Raw genomic sequence first — 15,924 nt, 5'->3', positions numbered from 1 at the left:
TAATCTCTAAGTGTATGGAATAATTTATCACTAGGAAGGCATATTAAATCTACAACACTATAGCAAAAAATGGCTGCTGAGAGAAAGAGAAAAATAAGTTTTTTCTAGGCATAAGGTCCCTTTTAGGTTATCAAGGCTACACATATATATCCAAAACACACAAAATGCACTTAGTAGGGTGTGTGTGTGTGTGTGTGTGTGCGCGCGCGCGCGCGTATGTTCACAAGCACACTTGTTCTCATAAAACAATAAGAATTAAAAAGAGGTTGTGATGGACTGGAGAGATGGCTCAGTGGTTAGAAGCACCAACTGCTCTTCCAGAGGTCCTGAGTTCAATTCGCAGCAACCACATGGTGGCTCACAACCACTTGTAATGAGATCTGGTGCCCTCTTCTGGCCTGCAGGGACACATGCAGACAGAATACTGTATACATGAAAGAAAAGAAAGAAAGAAAGAAAGAAAGAAAGAAAGAAAGAAAGAAAGAAAGAAAGAAAGGAAGGAAGGAAGGAAGGAAGGAAGGAAGGAAGGAAGGAAGGAAGGAAGAAAGAAAGAAAGAAAGAAAGAAAGAAAGAAAGAAAGAAAGAAAGAAAGAAAGAAGAGAAAGAGGGAAAGAAAAAGAGAGAGAAAGAAAGAAACATTAAATACCTGTGTATGTACAAAGTAATATTTTTTTAAAAAAGAGGTTGTGAATTGGCAGGTAGAGAACATGAGGGGAGATGGAAAGGGGAGGGGGATAAAATTATGTAAATAGAGTGTTCATGTATGAAATTCTCAAAAAAAGTAAAGTTTAAATTAAAAATAAAGTATTCTATGAGACAAATCAAGATTCAAAACTTCCAGTAGTCTGTCTTTACCCATGTTAGACAGGCAATGAGGTGATAGTCTGCCCTGTATAGGACAGTGTTGTAGAATATTATTTTAAGGTGTGTTACTTTTGTTTATGTTGCATTTATTTAACTCTGTGAAGCTGTGTTACTTTGCCTGTCTAGAACACCTGATGGTCTAATAAAGAGCTTAAGGGCCAACAAGAAAGGCAGGAGAAAGGGTAGGTGGGGTTGGCAGGCAGAGAAAATTACAGAAGGAGAAATCTGGGAGGGAAAGAGATCTGGGAGTGACAGAAGGAGGAGAACATCAGGGGTCAGCCACCCAGCTACACAACCAGCAACAGAATAAGAAAGAAAGATATACAGAAATAGAGAAGGCGAAAGCCCAGAGGCACATGACAGATGGGTTAATTTAAAGTTAAGAAAAGCTGGCAAGAAACAAGCCAAGGTAAGGCCAGGCATCTATAATAAGAATAAGCCTTTATGTGTGTATTTATTTGGGAGCTGGGTGGCCAGCCCCCCCCAAAAGAGCAAAAACAAACAACAAGAGGGCAGAAATGAATTCGGTAAGCATTTGTTGTCTTCAGTTTTGTCTCTTTTGAACCTTCTCACAGTGCCTGCATTAGTATGGAAGCCCCTCTCCTGGGACTATTGATTCCTCCTTAGTCACAGCTAAAATCCTTGCTAGGTGAAAACAAATTCTGGTATTTAAAGACAAGGAGCTCCTGCTTCACTTTTCCTCTGTAGCCATCTGCTAAGCTAAGAGAAAATAAAACGAACCCAGGAATTTGTTTTCACTGCAGTGTACCCACAAATTATGGAGAGATTGAAACATGTGTTTTTGTTAGATTCCTTCACAGGACTGATCAACATCCTGACAGATATTATTTGGCGATTCACTGGAGACTTCCTGGCCCCAGACCTGGTCTGCAGAGTCATCCGCTATTTACAGGTATGGAAATCACATCCCCAGTGTGATGAGCCACACTGAAGCCACACATCATCTCTGGAAATAACATGAAGGGAATAACTACTAAACCTTTGTTCATGTGCAACCAATCACTCCCTTCTTCCTAAGTGAAAGGACAACCAAATTTTCTATAATTTATAAAAACATGGGTATTTCTTTTTCTACAAATAATGTATATGCAAAGCAACAATTAAGAAAATCATAAATACAGCACTGAGTGAAAACGGTGATAAGTAGTAACATTTTTGACATGTTACAGTTAAATAATGCCCAAAAGTTCTATCAATGCTTACTGTTTCATCCTCAGTCTCTTCTTCTAGAAAAATGTTAACAAGTGTCTGGATAATAAATATTAACCACCTGAATACCAAATAGACTCACTTTCTCAAATATCTATTGGTATTTGAATACCTTATCTAAATTATTCTCCTTCTTCAAATATTTTATAGCTGGATAGTTACTATATCTTCATCTTTGGTAAGATCTACTTTTAAATCTATACACACAGGGCCTGTTGATATGCTTTAATATAAACTGCATATATAGATAATATGCATATATGATTTACAACATAACATAAGATGATTTGAACGGTGCTGGGAAAAAGGCCTTGTGGGTAAAGTGCCAACAATGCATGCATGAGGAACTGAGTTTGTATCCCAACATCCACATCAAATCTGGGCAAGATCATGTGCATCTGTAACCCCAGCAGTGGAGAGACAGAGACTGTCCAACCCCTAAAGTTCACTGACCAGCCAGTCTAGCCAATCTGTGAGCTGTGGGTTCAGTGAGAGACCCTGTGCTTCAAATCTTACAGTGATATCCCATTAATGTGTTTCTAGTGCAGTTCTTATGCAGTTCTTCAGGTCTAAATTATTTCAGCTTTACAGAAGTATAACAGCATATCTGGAAAGCATTGCCCTCTTAGAGTCCACTTGGTAGGGATTTTAGGATATCTGTATACATATTCAAAAGTAAGATTGTAGTTTCATTCATTTTATTACATTTGGGTCTTAGTAACACTTGTTTCATTGTTCAGAAACAGATGAGAAAAATTGTGATGTTAATATTTTTGTAGTCTGAATATAACTTGAAAAGGAGTCATTGCAGAGGGACACTATTTTGTTAGAGTGAATTTGTTTCAAATCCTTTGAGCATGCCAGGGTTATGGTCATCAATATGCAACACTTACATGAAAAATGTCTTTTACCTTCTTGTTGGGAATATTTTTGTGAAGAGAGCTGATTTTAATTATTGTATTACTATAATAGTAATTGATTGCAGAAGTGAAAATTATAATCAGGCTTAGAAGCCTAAAACAATATGTATTTATCTTTTTTTTGGTATCTGTTATTCAAAAATTCAGGAATAGGTTTCTTGGGCTAGATGTAAGTTCATCATATGGTCCATGGCACTGAGCCTCTGTAGGTCAGATCTGGGACCAGGCAATTCACTTCCAAGGTGGTCACTTATGTAACTGACAGCTAATGTGTGGTCTGAGAAGAATGCTCACTTTCTTTCCAATGGGCCTCCACAACTGTCAGGAAGAAATGGGGATGGTCCAAAGCTATTGCCCTTGACTGAGACATCTGACAAAGTTCAATATCTTTACAAAATTTTTAAAAAATGTTCAAGAAATTAGGAACAGGAAAGAAGCAACTCAATGCAAGAAATGTTGTATGTAGCAGGACCACAGCTAACACCACACTCAACAGTGATGATAGTACAGTGCTCCTTCTCAAAGATCAACAGCAGATAAGGATGCCAGCCTTGCCACTTCCACTCAACTGGAAAGGCTGCCAACAGGAGGAAATGAAAACTTCCAAATTAGAGATGCGGAAGCAGAAATGCCTCTAAGGAACCTGCCAGAAAGTTAGAATTATAAATAAAGCCAAAAAATTGCAGAATATAAAATCAAAACACAAAAATATGGAACATACCTACACACAAAAGTATTCAAAAAAGGAATTATGAAAACCACTGTACTTATAATAACTACAAAATATTATAAAACACTGAGGAACATATTTGGATAAGTATCTGTCAGGTCTAAAAGCTAGAAATTATAAATCTACAATTAAATAAGTTAAAGGAAAAAAGAAACAAGAGACAAGTAGATGAAAAGAGAGTTAACACCCATGGATCAGAAGAAATGCTCTTTTCTAAAACTGCTTTAAACGATCCATAGATTCAATGGAATCCAAGTAGAATTCCAACTACATTTCTGACACAAATAGAAAACACAACTGCAATACATAGAGAATCATAAAGACCCCATATAGATGAATCAGTATTGAACAAGGAGATAAAAGCTACCTCTGTCATACTGCTTGATTTGAGAAATACATGGTAATGTCACCTACAATTAGTGGATTAGTGTTAATCTGTGTCTTTAATTTCAATACTGCACTTTTATGAAACTGGGTCCAGCAGAGTATGCTGTATATATATTTACGATTGGATTGTAATATCTTTGATAACTGTCCCCTTGACTAGAATGAACTGACCACCTGTATTTCTTCTGGTTATTTTTAGTTTGAAGTCTATGTTGTTAGATATTAGAATAGTGACATCTGCCTGCATCCCAGTCCCATTTCCTTGGAATACTTTTTTATATCCTTTCACTTTTAGGTGGTCCCCATCTTTTGAGTTAAGATGAGTCTCTTGTAGATGATATAAAGACAGATTTTGTTTCTCAACCCACTCAACTAGCTTGTATTTTAAGATCGAAGAGTTGAAGCCGTTAATATGATTGAAAAGTGTTGATGTCGTGTTGTTTTGTTTTGCTGTCTGTGTCTTTAGTTGTTAGTGTTTCAGCTGTTGTGGCTTCATTTGCTACCTTTCTAGAGTCGTTTCCCTGTACTTAATCCTCTCTTTAGTCTGAAGTGTTCAAGAGATTAGCAATAGGAAGAGAGTAACTCAACACCATTTCTTCTTTTTTAATATTTAAAAACATTATTTAAAAATAGAGAACCTGCAAACCACCAAAGCTTCTTAGAGATAGCAACTACACATCTTACCTCCAAAGCACTCACAATAGCTGTTAAGAGTATTAGAGCAGGGAGAAGTGTGTCCATAGTGAGTTTGGTCACTTTTACGTCAACTAAGCAGCCATCAGCTGCCAGAATAACTACTTTTAAAATTCCTTTTAAGCTCTCTCTGTCTAATCCCAGCTATTTTCTATGGGAAAATTAAACTATTTTTTATTCTTCTCTCATATATTACATCCTAAACACAGTTTCCTCTCCATTCCCTCTGTCCAGCCCCTTCCCCTACCTCCCCTCTCCCTGAGGTTCTCCTCTGGCCCCATGCCCATGCTTGCTTACCCTCTGAAAAGAGCAGGTCTTCCAGGGACATCAAACAAACACAGCATAAAAGCTACAATAAGACCAGGCACATACCATCAAATCAAGGTTGTACAAGGCAACCTAATAGTAAGAGAAGAGTCCTGCAAGTAGGCAAAAGAGTCAGAGATCACCCCTGCTTCTACTGTTAGGAATCCCACAAGAACACTAAGCTACTCAACCATAACATATATGCAGAGAAGCCTTACAGACCCTGACATATATGTCAGATGCTTATAGGGCTCCCTGATCTCTGTAAGGTCCCATGAGTCCTGGTCAGTTGATTCTGTGGGCCATGTTCTCATGGTGTCCATGACCCCTCTGATTCCTAGGATCCTTCTTCCCCATCCTCTGCAAGGGCTCCCTGATGTTTGACTATGGGTCTCTGCCTCTGCTCTCATCAGCTGATGGTCTCTCTGGTCCCTTTGATAACAATTCTGCTAGGCCCCAGTCACGAACACTCTACAGGCAGGACAAATTGTGGGTCGAGGCCTTACCTGGTTACAGAAGGTGGCTGGTTCACGTTCCTTGTCCCCCATTTGATTTACTGAGTTTTTCAATTCTGTTATCATTTCCATTTGAGTTCTGTTTACTATTTCTATCTCTTTATTGAATTCAGTTTTCAAATCTTGGATTTTCTTTGTCAATTCATTCATCTATATATTTGTGTTTTCTTGGGAATCTCTCAGGCATTTATTACTATTCTCTTTAAGCTCATTAAACTATTTGTCTTCTTTTAATTCCTTGAATTATTTGATGAAGTTTATGGTTGTTCTTTTGAGTTCTGCATCCTCTAATTCATTTTGGTAATTCTCATTGGAGAAAATTTCTATAGGAATGATGTATTTGAGGGATATATACTGCCTTGGCCTTTTGCATTGTTTGTGTTTTTGTGATGAGACCTGGCTATGTAGACTTCTCTTTTTATCTAAGATTTTAAACTTGCAAACTGAATACAGGCACACAGAAAAATACCGTGAGCCATAATCACATTAGCTTTATCTCAGAGATTTGGGGATGATTCAATATATAAGTCAAAAAAGTAATAAATCATATGATGGACTTAAAGACAAAAACTACATGATCATCTCAATAGATGCATAAAAAGCTTTTGACAAAATATCCAACATATCTTCATGATAAAATTCCTCAATAGCATAGGACTAGAGGAAACACCGCTCAAGCTATATATGACAAACCCAAAGCCAACCGCATCCTAAACGAATAAAACCTCAAAGCAACCCCATTAAAATCAATAAGGCACATGGCTGTCCACTTGTCCACCCATCATCACTCTTTTTCAATATGGTTCTTGAAGGACTAGCTAAATCAGTAAGTAAAGAGAAGGAAATGGACAAATGTATTAAATGGATACAAATTGGAAAAGAAATATTCAAATTATCCCTGTGTTCAGATGATATATTAAACACAGAGATCCCAAAATTTTCATCAGAAAACTTTTGAAAACTATCAACGAATTCAGCAAAGTGACAGGATACAGAATCAACTTACAAAGATCAGTAGCCTTTCTCGACAGCAACACAAACATGCTGAGAAATAGGTCATGCACAAAGTGTTCACAATAGCTTCAAAAGATATCTAGTAATAACTAACAAAAGAGGTAAAAGACATCTATAGTGAAAACTTTAAATAAGTGAAGAAAGAGATTGAGAAAGAGGTGGGAGACTATGTTCATGGTTTGGTGGAATTAATATTGTGAAAAATGACAATTCTATCAAGAGCAATGTACATATTCAACACAATCCTAATCAAAATCCTCACAACATTTTTCACATAAGTAGGAAAAACAGTCCTAAAGTTATATATATATATTAGTCAAGGTTCTCTAGAGGAACAGATCTGATAGAATAAATGAATATATACATATATATAAAATAGAATTTATTAGAATGGCTTACAGGCTGTGGTTCAGCTAATCCAACAACAATCTCTGTTGCAGAATATTATTTTAAGATGTTATTTTTGTTTATGTTGTGTTTGTTTAACTCTGTGAAACTGTGTTACCGTGCTTGTCTAAAACACCCGATGATATAATAAAGAACTGAATGACCAATGGCAAGGCAGGAGAAAGGATAGATATGGCTGACAGGCAGGGGGCATAAATAGAAGGAGAAATCTAGGAAGAGAGAATTGAAAAGGAGGAACCAGAGAAGAAGGAGGACATCAGGGGCCACCCACCCAGCTACACAGCAAGCTACAGAGTAAGAGTAAGATTTACAGAAAAAAAGAGAACAGGAAAAGCCCAGAGGCAAAAGGTTAGACAGGATAAGTTAAGTTAAGAAAAGCTGGCTAGAAACTAAGCCAAGCTAAGGTTGGATATTTACAAGTAAGAATAAGCCTCTGTGCATGATTTATTTGGGAGCTGGGTGGCGGCCCCCCAAAAAAGAAAAAAAAGCAACACATCTTCTGATTGAAAGGCCCAGGAGCTGGATGTCTCATCGGGCCTTCTGTGTTTAAACAATGGGCTGTGGCCCTGAATAGAAAGTTCTCAAAGGAAGAAATTAAAATGACTAATAAATAGCTTAGAAAGTATTCATCATCCATAGCAATTAGGGAAATGCAAATTAAAGCAACCTTGAGATTTCATCTCACACCAGTCAGAATGGCTAATATTAAGAAAACAACTACAAAGAAATGCTGGTGAGGTTGTAGGGAAAGGAGAACCTGTATTCACTATGGGTGGAATTTTAAATTGATCCAGGCTCCCTGGGAATCACTGAAGAGAATTTTCAAAAAGCCAAAAATAAATCTACCATATGTCATAGCCATACCCCAGCCTGGCTGATGTCCAGTATTTTTTCAGCCATGTTCATTGCTGATCTGTTCAACAATAACTAGGAAATGGAACAACGTAAGCATCCTTCACTCAATGAATAATGAAAATATGGTACATATCTACAAGGGAATTCTACTCAGCTGTGAAGAAAAATGAAATCAAGTACTTTCCAGGTAAATGTATGACACTGGGCATATTATATTGAGTGAGGTAATCCAGACTCAGAAATGCAAACTTCATATATTCTCTCTAATTTGTGGTTGTTAGCTCCAAATCTATAGGTGTGAGTATATAACCTGGAGCAATCACAAAAATAAGGAAAGTAAAAGGGAACAGAGATTGGAGGAGAAGGCCTAGAATGTGGACCAGCAGGATATAGATGTTATGAAGAGAGAATGGGAGAGAGGGTAACTGGGGAAGGAGGAGAGAAGGCAAAAGAGGAGAGGATGCTTCTAAAGATGTTTTTAAAAGATGTAGGGAGTCATTATATTTACCTAAACTTATACTACACACACGTGTGTGTGTGTGTGTGTGTGTGTGTGTGTGTGTGTGTGTGTGTGTGTGTGTAATTAAGCTTGAACTGATCCAGAGCTTCATCCCTGAGGAATGGCTCTCATACTATCAGAAGGTGCTATGCAATTTGTCAAGGGAGAGGAACATTCTGTAGTCCTTCTCTGCTGTCAAGCACATTAATTACAACAAGGACTGTTGTGTACTGGTGAAGGACATTCCCACATTGGTGAAACAGTGGCATTTTTATCTTGGGGTTACCAACTGCTATCTAAATGGATTTAAAGTCTTCTCAACAGGAGAGAAATTATAGCTGGTACTATAAGCCTAGCCAATGGCCTGAGGCTAGTGAGATCATAGACCTGACATAAGAACAAATTACTGCAGCTTTGCTAAGTCAGTGTAATTCTCCAACTGCACTCTAAATACTCATCCTTATGCCCTCAGATGAGGTTAGCTCTCATGCCTCATCAAAGAGACATCTTTTCTGCCATAAAGAGACTGTCCCAGAAATACTAGCTAGTCAAATGCAGAGAACAACTGGCTGTGGACTCCCAGCCCCATCTACAATACAAACTTTGCGCTTAAGGCTCAGGGAACATACACACTTTGGAAGAGGAGCCAGAAGGGTTGTTACAACCAGAGGATCAGGAGGTCTACTGTGAGACTGTGCATTCTATCTATGACAGGGAAGATACACCCAGGAAATCTCAACTACATAAAAAATCCTGAAGAAGATCTGGAAAATCCCAAAAACAGTTGACATCGCACCATAGATGGAGAAAATCCAATGGAACTTTGGATTCCCACCCTAGATGGTCTTCCCCAGGGATGTGCCTCCTGATTGGTTATTCAATACCAAGTGGTCATCCCTGGGAACGTACACATACAAGCAGCACTGAACTGACTCAGAAGGTTTTAGGAATATGTCTATTTACTTATATGTATGACTTATATGTCATTTACTTACATGACTACAGTGATTAAAGAAGAGGAAGCCATGAATTTGAAAGAGAGTGAAGAGAAAGAGGGAGGAAGGGAGCAGAGAAGGGATAAATGATATAATCATAGTTAAGGTTTTTTTTGTTGTTGTTGTTGTTTTTTAAATGTGATGAAGCTTTAAGAGCCAAAACGCATTGTGCTTCCATAATCCAGACGTATAGGCCAGTAGAACCAACTAGAAATTACCAAAGTAAATGCATTTGTGTTCAACTGATTTTCAGTAATGATCCCAGAAATACACAAAAGGCAAAGGTTATGCTCCTCAGAGACTGGCACTGGGGAGAACAGACATATGTGAAGAAGAATGAAATCAGTCCTTTATCTCACATCAAATACACAAGGAAACTCAAAATGCATTAAAAATTTAGACAGAGGACTCAAAATTGTAAAACTATCAAAATAAAATATAAAACAGAACTCTCCATGGGATTTGTCCAAGCGAGAAAAATTTCAATATGATCTTAAAAACACAAGTAACAAAAACAAAAACAGACACATGGGAGATATATCAACCTAGGAAACGTTTCTGCCTATCAAAAGGAATAATAAAATGAGGCAACAACCTATGAGATGGGAGAATATTTGTAAACCAAACTCTGATTTTTTTGCAAAGGCATTACTAACAAGGGCTAGAGAGATGGCTCAGTGGTTCAAAGCACAGCCTGCTCTTTCAGAGGACCCCAGTTCAGTTCCTAGCACCCACATAGTGGCTCACAGCTGTCGCTACCTCAAGTTCTAGGGGATTCAACACCACTTTTTGTTCTCCCTTGGCCCTGAGTGCGTGTTGTGTCCATACATTCATCCAGACAAATCACAAATACATGTAAAATGAAAATAAATCTTAAAGAAGTATTACCAGAGTACATAAGGATCAAAGCAAGCCACTAACGAGTGTTACAGCTTATGTCTAGTTGAACTGCATCCTTCCAGGGTTTATATGACTGAAAGCTGGGCCATGAAGGAGGGGGAATATTGGAAGTAGCAGAACCTGACAGAGGTGGGGCCTAGTGGAAGGCCCCTGGTCATCGGGAATGTGCTCTTGGGAGGTAGTTCCTGTCAAAGATGTAAAACCAGGTTCCATTCCGGTTTCCTATTCACCCTGTGGTCCTGCTTGCATTCCCTTTCCACCATTGACCATCAGCCACAGAGTCCTTGTCAAAGCCAGAGCTCAGCTTAACAGACCCTAGCTCTGCTATAAACTCTTTCCTTTATAACATTAGTCAGTGTTGGATATTTCATGATAGCAATGAAAAATCTGACTAATACAGTCAAAAAATCAATAAAACCCAAAGGACATGAATAGCTATTTCTCAGAAGGAAGCATACGGATAGCCAAGAGGGATTGAAAAAATACTCAGCCTCCCTAATCATCAGGAAATGTAAATAGAAACTGTAATAACATGTATAACCTCTTGCCTTTTAGATAAGGATGGCTGTTATTAAAGGCAAAAATTATCAAGGGTTGGCAAGGGCATGGGAAAGAGGCAACACTGATGCCTCTAATACATGGAACATCCTAGGAGTTCATCATGAAATGAGTGGATAAAGAAATGGGATACACACACACACACACACACACACACACACACACTTGTACACATACTTATATATACTCATATACACAAACACATACATATATAACAAAAACACATGTGTGTACATACACTCATACACACAGACACTCAGTGAAGTGTTATTCAGAATTTAAAAGAGAAGAAATCTTATAATCTTCACCGTAAGTGGAATAGGGCAGGCACAGAAAGAAATATACATTATGATCCCTCTTATGTTAAGCTGATGTAAACAGAACAAAGTTCTTACCAGATTCTGTAGAACGGACACACTAGAAAGATACTGGTCAAAGGACATGACATTTCAGCTACAGGTATAAGTTCAAGAGAACCATCATTGCATGTCATGATGCTCACAGTTGATGAAATATCTTGTGTACTGGGCAATTGTTAAAAGGTTGGAGTTTATGTAGTCTTACCACAGAAAATAAGCATGTGATGGAAGACTTGTTTGTTAACAGCCTGCTTTAGCCAGCCCTTGGTGAGCACAGGTGCACATCTTGCTGTGAGCTGTGAATTTAAAAAGGTTGACCTGTCAGTTTAAATACATGAGTAAAGAAGTAAATAAACAAAAATTCAATGACTTCAGAACTGCTGGTTTTCAACAAAAAATATGACATATGAAAAGCAGCAAGAGAGAAGGTCTCATTTACAGGAAACATTACAAAACATGAAATTATTCATGAGGAATTCCAGCCAATGAGTGTGCCACATAAAGATTTAGGATAAGCTATTTACATATGGACAGTGAACTGAAGCACATAAGCCATTTTTTTTGCTAAGTGGTAAATAGCAATAAACACTTAGAATGTTAAAATGGATCATACAGAAATCTGAGACTAGAAAGACAAAACCTCAAAAGAAAAAAATCATTTGCCATGTGAAAAACAGTCCCAAGATCAACCACATTCACAGCACAGATGTAATAAGCTAAGTCTTAATAAACTGAAAATTTAAATGTATCCACACAACTTTCCCAACTGCTCTGGTAGAAAACTAGAAGGCAATCAGTAAAGGGCAAAACATTTCAAAATAATCTAAGGATTTTTAAAAATTCAAAGGGACTTTAACGATTTTGAAACAAATTGAAATACAAGGGGTATATACATAAAGATATTTTAAAACCACTGAGCAGGAGTGTGTTAGCAACAGTAAATTGTACTAAGAAAGGAGAGAGAAACACAATGCATAGCCTGGCTTCGTGCCTCAAGGAGTGAAGGAAAGAATAAAATCAACCCAAACTCAGCAGAAGGAAGGACTTATGCTGCAAGAGAATAGGAAAGGGGAAACTGGAGAGTCAACAGTACGGAGGGAAGATCAATGAAACAGAGTTCCTTTATGAAAATGAAAATTAAATTCATCATTTTCACTTATAAAAATAAAAATTCAAATCAATAAAATTAGACGTTATAGAGAACAGTAACACTAGCATCACAGAAATCACCAACAGTCCTGGGACAACTATGAATCAGAATATGCCAACAAATCAGGTCACATGAAAGAAACTGATAAACTCCTAGAAATGCTTAAACCACAAAGATGAAGCAATCAATTAATATAAAGTTTAAAGAGAGCAATAATGAATACCAGATTGGATAGTAGTCAAACAACTCCCCACTAAGAAAAGCCTAGGCCCAGATGTCTTTATTGATTTATTCTCCAAAATATTTTTAAAAAGAATTAGCACCCATCTATCTCAAACTCTTCCAAAAATTTGGGAACTAGGGAACACATCCAAATTCATTTTACAAAACTGGCGTCATCTTCATACCAAAACTGAAGCACTACAAGAAACAAAACCAAGAGGCTAATGTCTCTTATCAGCAGAAATGCAAGAAAAATAAAAAAGATGCTAGTGAAACAATTTCCATAATACATTGAGGATCCCACATCTTAAACAGGTGGAAGTTATTTCACAGGATGCAAAAAGAGCTCAATACTCAGAAGTTTATATATATATATATATATATATATATAATATATATATATGTGTGTGTGTGTGTGTGTGTGTGTGTTTGTATGTAAATATATATATACATGATGAATACGATGATCTGGAATGGCAATCCATCCAGCATTTTTTTACTGTAGGATTGTTTGGCTATATGGGTCTTTGTAATGTGAATATCAATTTTAGGATAGCATTCTATTTTTGTTAAAAATGATATGGAGATTTTGATTGGGATTGTATTGAATCTATATATAGCTTTTGGTAAAATGGTCATTTTCACATTATTAATTCTACCAATCCCTGAGCATGAGATGTTTTTCCATTTTCTAGTGTCTTTCTCTAGCTCTTTCTTCAGATGTTAGAAGTTTCCATTGCAGAGGTGCTTCATTCTGTCAGTTCTGTTCATTCTCTTTTTTATTTTCTTTAAGTCCCTTGTGAATGGAAGTATGTCCATGACCTCTTTCTCTATGTTTTTTGTTGGTTATAGTGATGTCTTCTTGGTTAACTGTTCCCTTGATCAGAATGACTTGTCCTACTTTATCTCTTTAATTACTTTCAGTTTGAAGTCTATTTTGTCAGATAGTAAGATAGTGAGGCTTGCTTGCTTCATGGTCCCATTAGAGTCGAGTATTTTTATCCATCTTTTTACTCTAAAGTGGTACCTGTCTTTAAAGCTGTGTTTCCTGCTGAGAACATGGAGATGGGCTTTATTTCTTGTCTCCCATATTCATATGTGGGGGGGGGGCATCCACTGGAGTGTTAGAATCCCAATTTGTCACATCTTCAAAAAGAATGACTCTTCCTATCCTGGAAACTATCTCTTGCATAGTCCTCAGTAAATAGTGGGTCCTGGACATCATCTGCCATGTCTATGTGGGTTTGATTGATTTATCAAGTCTTATATAGGTGACCCATGCTGCTGTTAGTTCATGATTATGATGGTTATGTCATGTCCAAAAGACAGAGCTTTGCATCACTCTTCTCCTTCCCCTGGATCTTGCATTCATTCTGCTTCCTCTTCCAAGATCTTCCCTGAGGCTTGGGTGGGGGCTAGTTGAGGGGATGATATAGATTGCCTGTTGGGCTGAGCACTAAGTCTCTTATTGTCAGTACTTTGAAAGTCATGCATCACTCCACTGATTGCTGCCCACTGCAAAAAGAAGTTTCTCTGACCAAGGTTGAGAGCAGCCCACATCCGTGTATATAAGCAGGGCTTTGCTACATAACCATTTAGCAAAATAACAACAGCAGATTCTACCCTGGGGCTTGTGAGCTCCACAGCCATGGACTTTTGACCAGGATTACAGTTTGAGGCATGAATCTCTTTCTGTGGAACAGACTTTAAATCTGGTAAGAAAGTGGTTAGTTACCCCCATTACTCTTGTGCCACTATTGCACCAGTAGGCACTGGTCATCTTACCTGGCAAGTCACTACTGCAGCATGCAGGGTCCAATGGTGAGTACAACCACTGATGTGTTTTCTTCCCCAGCAGCCCCTACAGTGCCGTCCAACATCATGACACAAAAGCTAGCCAACATGAAGGAACTTTGCTGGCCAGTTTGAGGTAGACTTCTGTACTCTTCAATCAAAGTCTGTTGTACCTTGATATGAGTTTCTGGATCACCTGTGTTGAACTGGTGTTTGAATTTGTAATTTTTTATTATTCTAATTTTGCTGGGTTTGGAAGAGCTAGGATATACTTGAACCTCAGTCCGTGGCCGGTTGGTGATGATTTGTGAGACAGGTAGCTAAGGCAATTCCACTTCAGCTTGGGAATGGCACAGGGTCTGAGCTGCCCAGCAGGGGCTTTGTGTGGGTTAGGAGAGAAGAGAGTGAACTGTGGGGTGTGGCCTCTGATCTGAGGGGCAATTACTCCAGGCACTGCTAAGCCAGAGGGCCTGGGAGGTTCAGGTACTGGAGATATGGCTTCAGATTATGGACTGATGCTCCACAAGAGTCCTGACATGCAATAATTTGAGTACCAGTGAGTAGAAGAGGTAACCAACATGTCTTGATACAGAGATGTAAGGTGCCAGCAAGGGGATAGGTGAGATCACTTCCTGTGTGGCAAGCAGATGCTCCATACAGGCTCTCAAGTAGTAAGGTTAGACTGCCAGACAGAGGGGATGAAGTGATGACTCTGTAGTCGAGATCGTTTACTCTTCTTCTAGGGGACCTGGACTTGATTTTCAGTGCCCACATGGCAGCTAACCACTGCCTGCAATGCCAGAGGATATGATGTCTTCTGGCCTCTGCAGGCACTGTGTGGATGTAATGCACAGACATACATGTAGGCAAAACATCTATATCCATAAAATAAAAATAAATAACTCTTTTATTGAAATACCAGAGAAATGAGGGTTTTACCTGCGCAGTGAGTAGGGGCTTGCCCAGGTCCTCAGATGGTGGGAATGGAGTGCCAGGGGACAGGGTAGACAATTACTCTGCCTATCCAGCAAGTAAATCCCTCTGAGGGTCCTGGATGGTGGACTTGAATTGCCAGAAGGAGGGGAGAGTGTGCCCTTCCTAAGAGGAAGGGACTGGCATTCCCTCCAGAGGGAAAGCAGGGCTCAACTTTCAAAGCGAGAGGTAAAGTTCTGCAGGGAACAGCTTGAGGCACGACCTGGGATGGTGGCATTCATGTGCCCAAGGGAGGTGAAAGTGAGGGCTTTGCCTGGAAGGACAACAGCGTGAGGCCTGCAAAGTAGAAGACTTCAACCAGCAATACGGGCAGTGGGGCTCTGGGAAGGTGACATGGTTGGGGTTCCAGAGGGAGGAGGAGAATGGGCCTACTAGCAATATGAGCAACCAGACTTCTGGGAAGGCTGTCGGGTTCCAGAGGGAAGAGGAAGAATGAGTTCCACAGGCACTATGAGCAGTGGAAGAAGGAATGAAGGCCAAGAAGTTCTAGACGCCCACCCACTGAGAAATAGATAAGCAAATTTGGGTATGT

At 38.7% G+C, this 15,924-nt stretch overlaps 1 protein-coding gene across 1 annotated transcript in view; it reads left to right on the top strand.

Moving 5' to 3' along the window:
* Npsr1 (neuropeptide S receptor 1) overlaps positions 1-15,924 on the top strand; it is a 192,980-nt gene that overhangs the window by 138,190 nt on the left and 38,866 nt on the right. Inside the window, 1 exon segment of the mRNA XM_028872595.1 lies at positions 1,674-1,777. Within this exon segment, the coding sequence (XP_028728428.1) occupies positions 1,674-1,777 (104 nt within the window).

This window comes from Peromyscus leucopus, chromosome 7, assembly GCF_004664715.2.
Source record: "Peromyscus leucopus breed LL Stock chromosome 7, UCI_PerLeu_2.1, whole genome shotgun sequence".
Lineage (NCBI taxonomy): Eukaryota > Metazoa > Chordata > Mammalia > Rodentia > Cricetidae > Peromyscus > Peromyscus leucopus.
The sequence above is the reverse complement of the archived record's forward strand: the minus strand, read 5'-3'. Positions and strand labels throughout refer to the sequence as shown.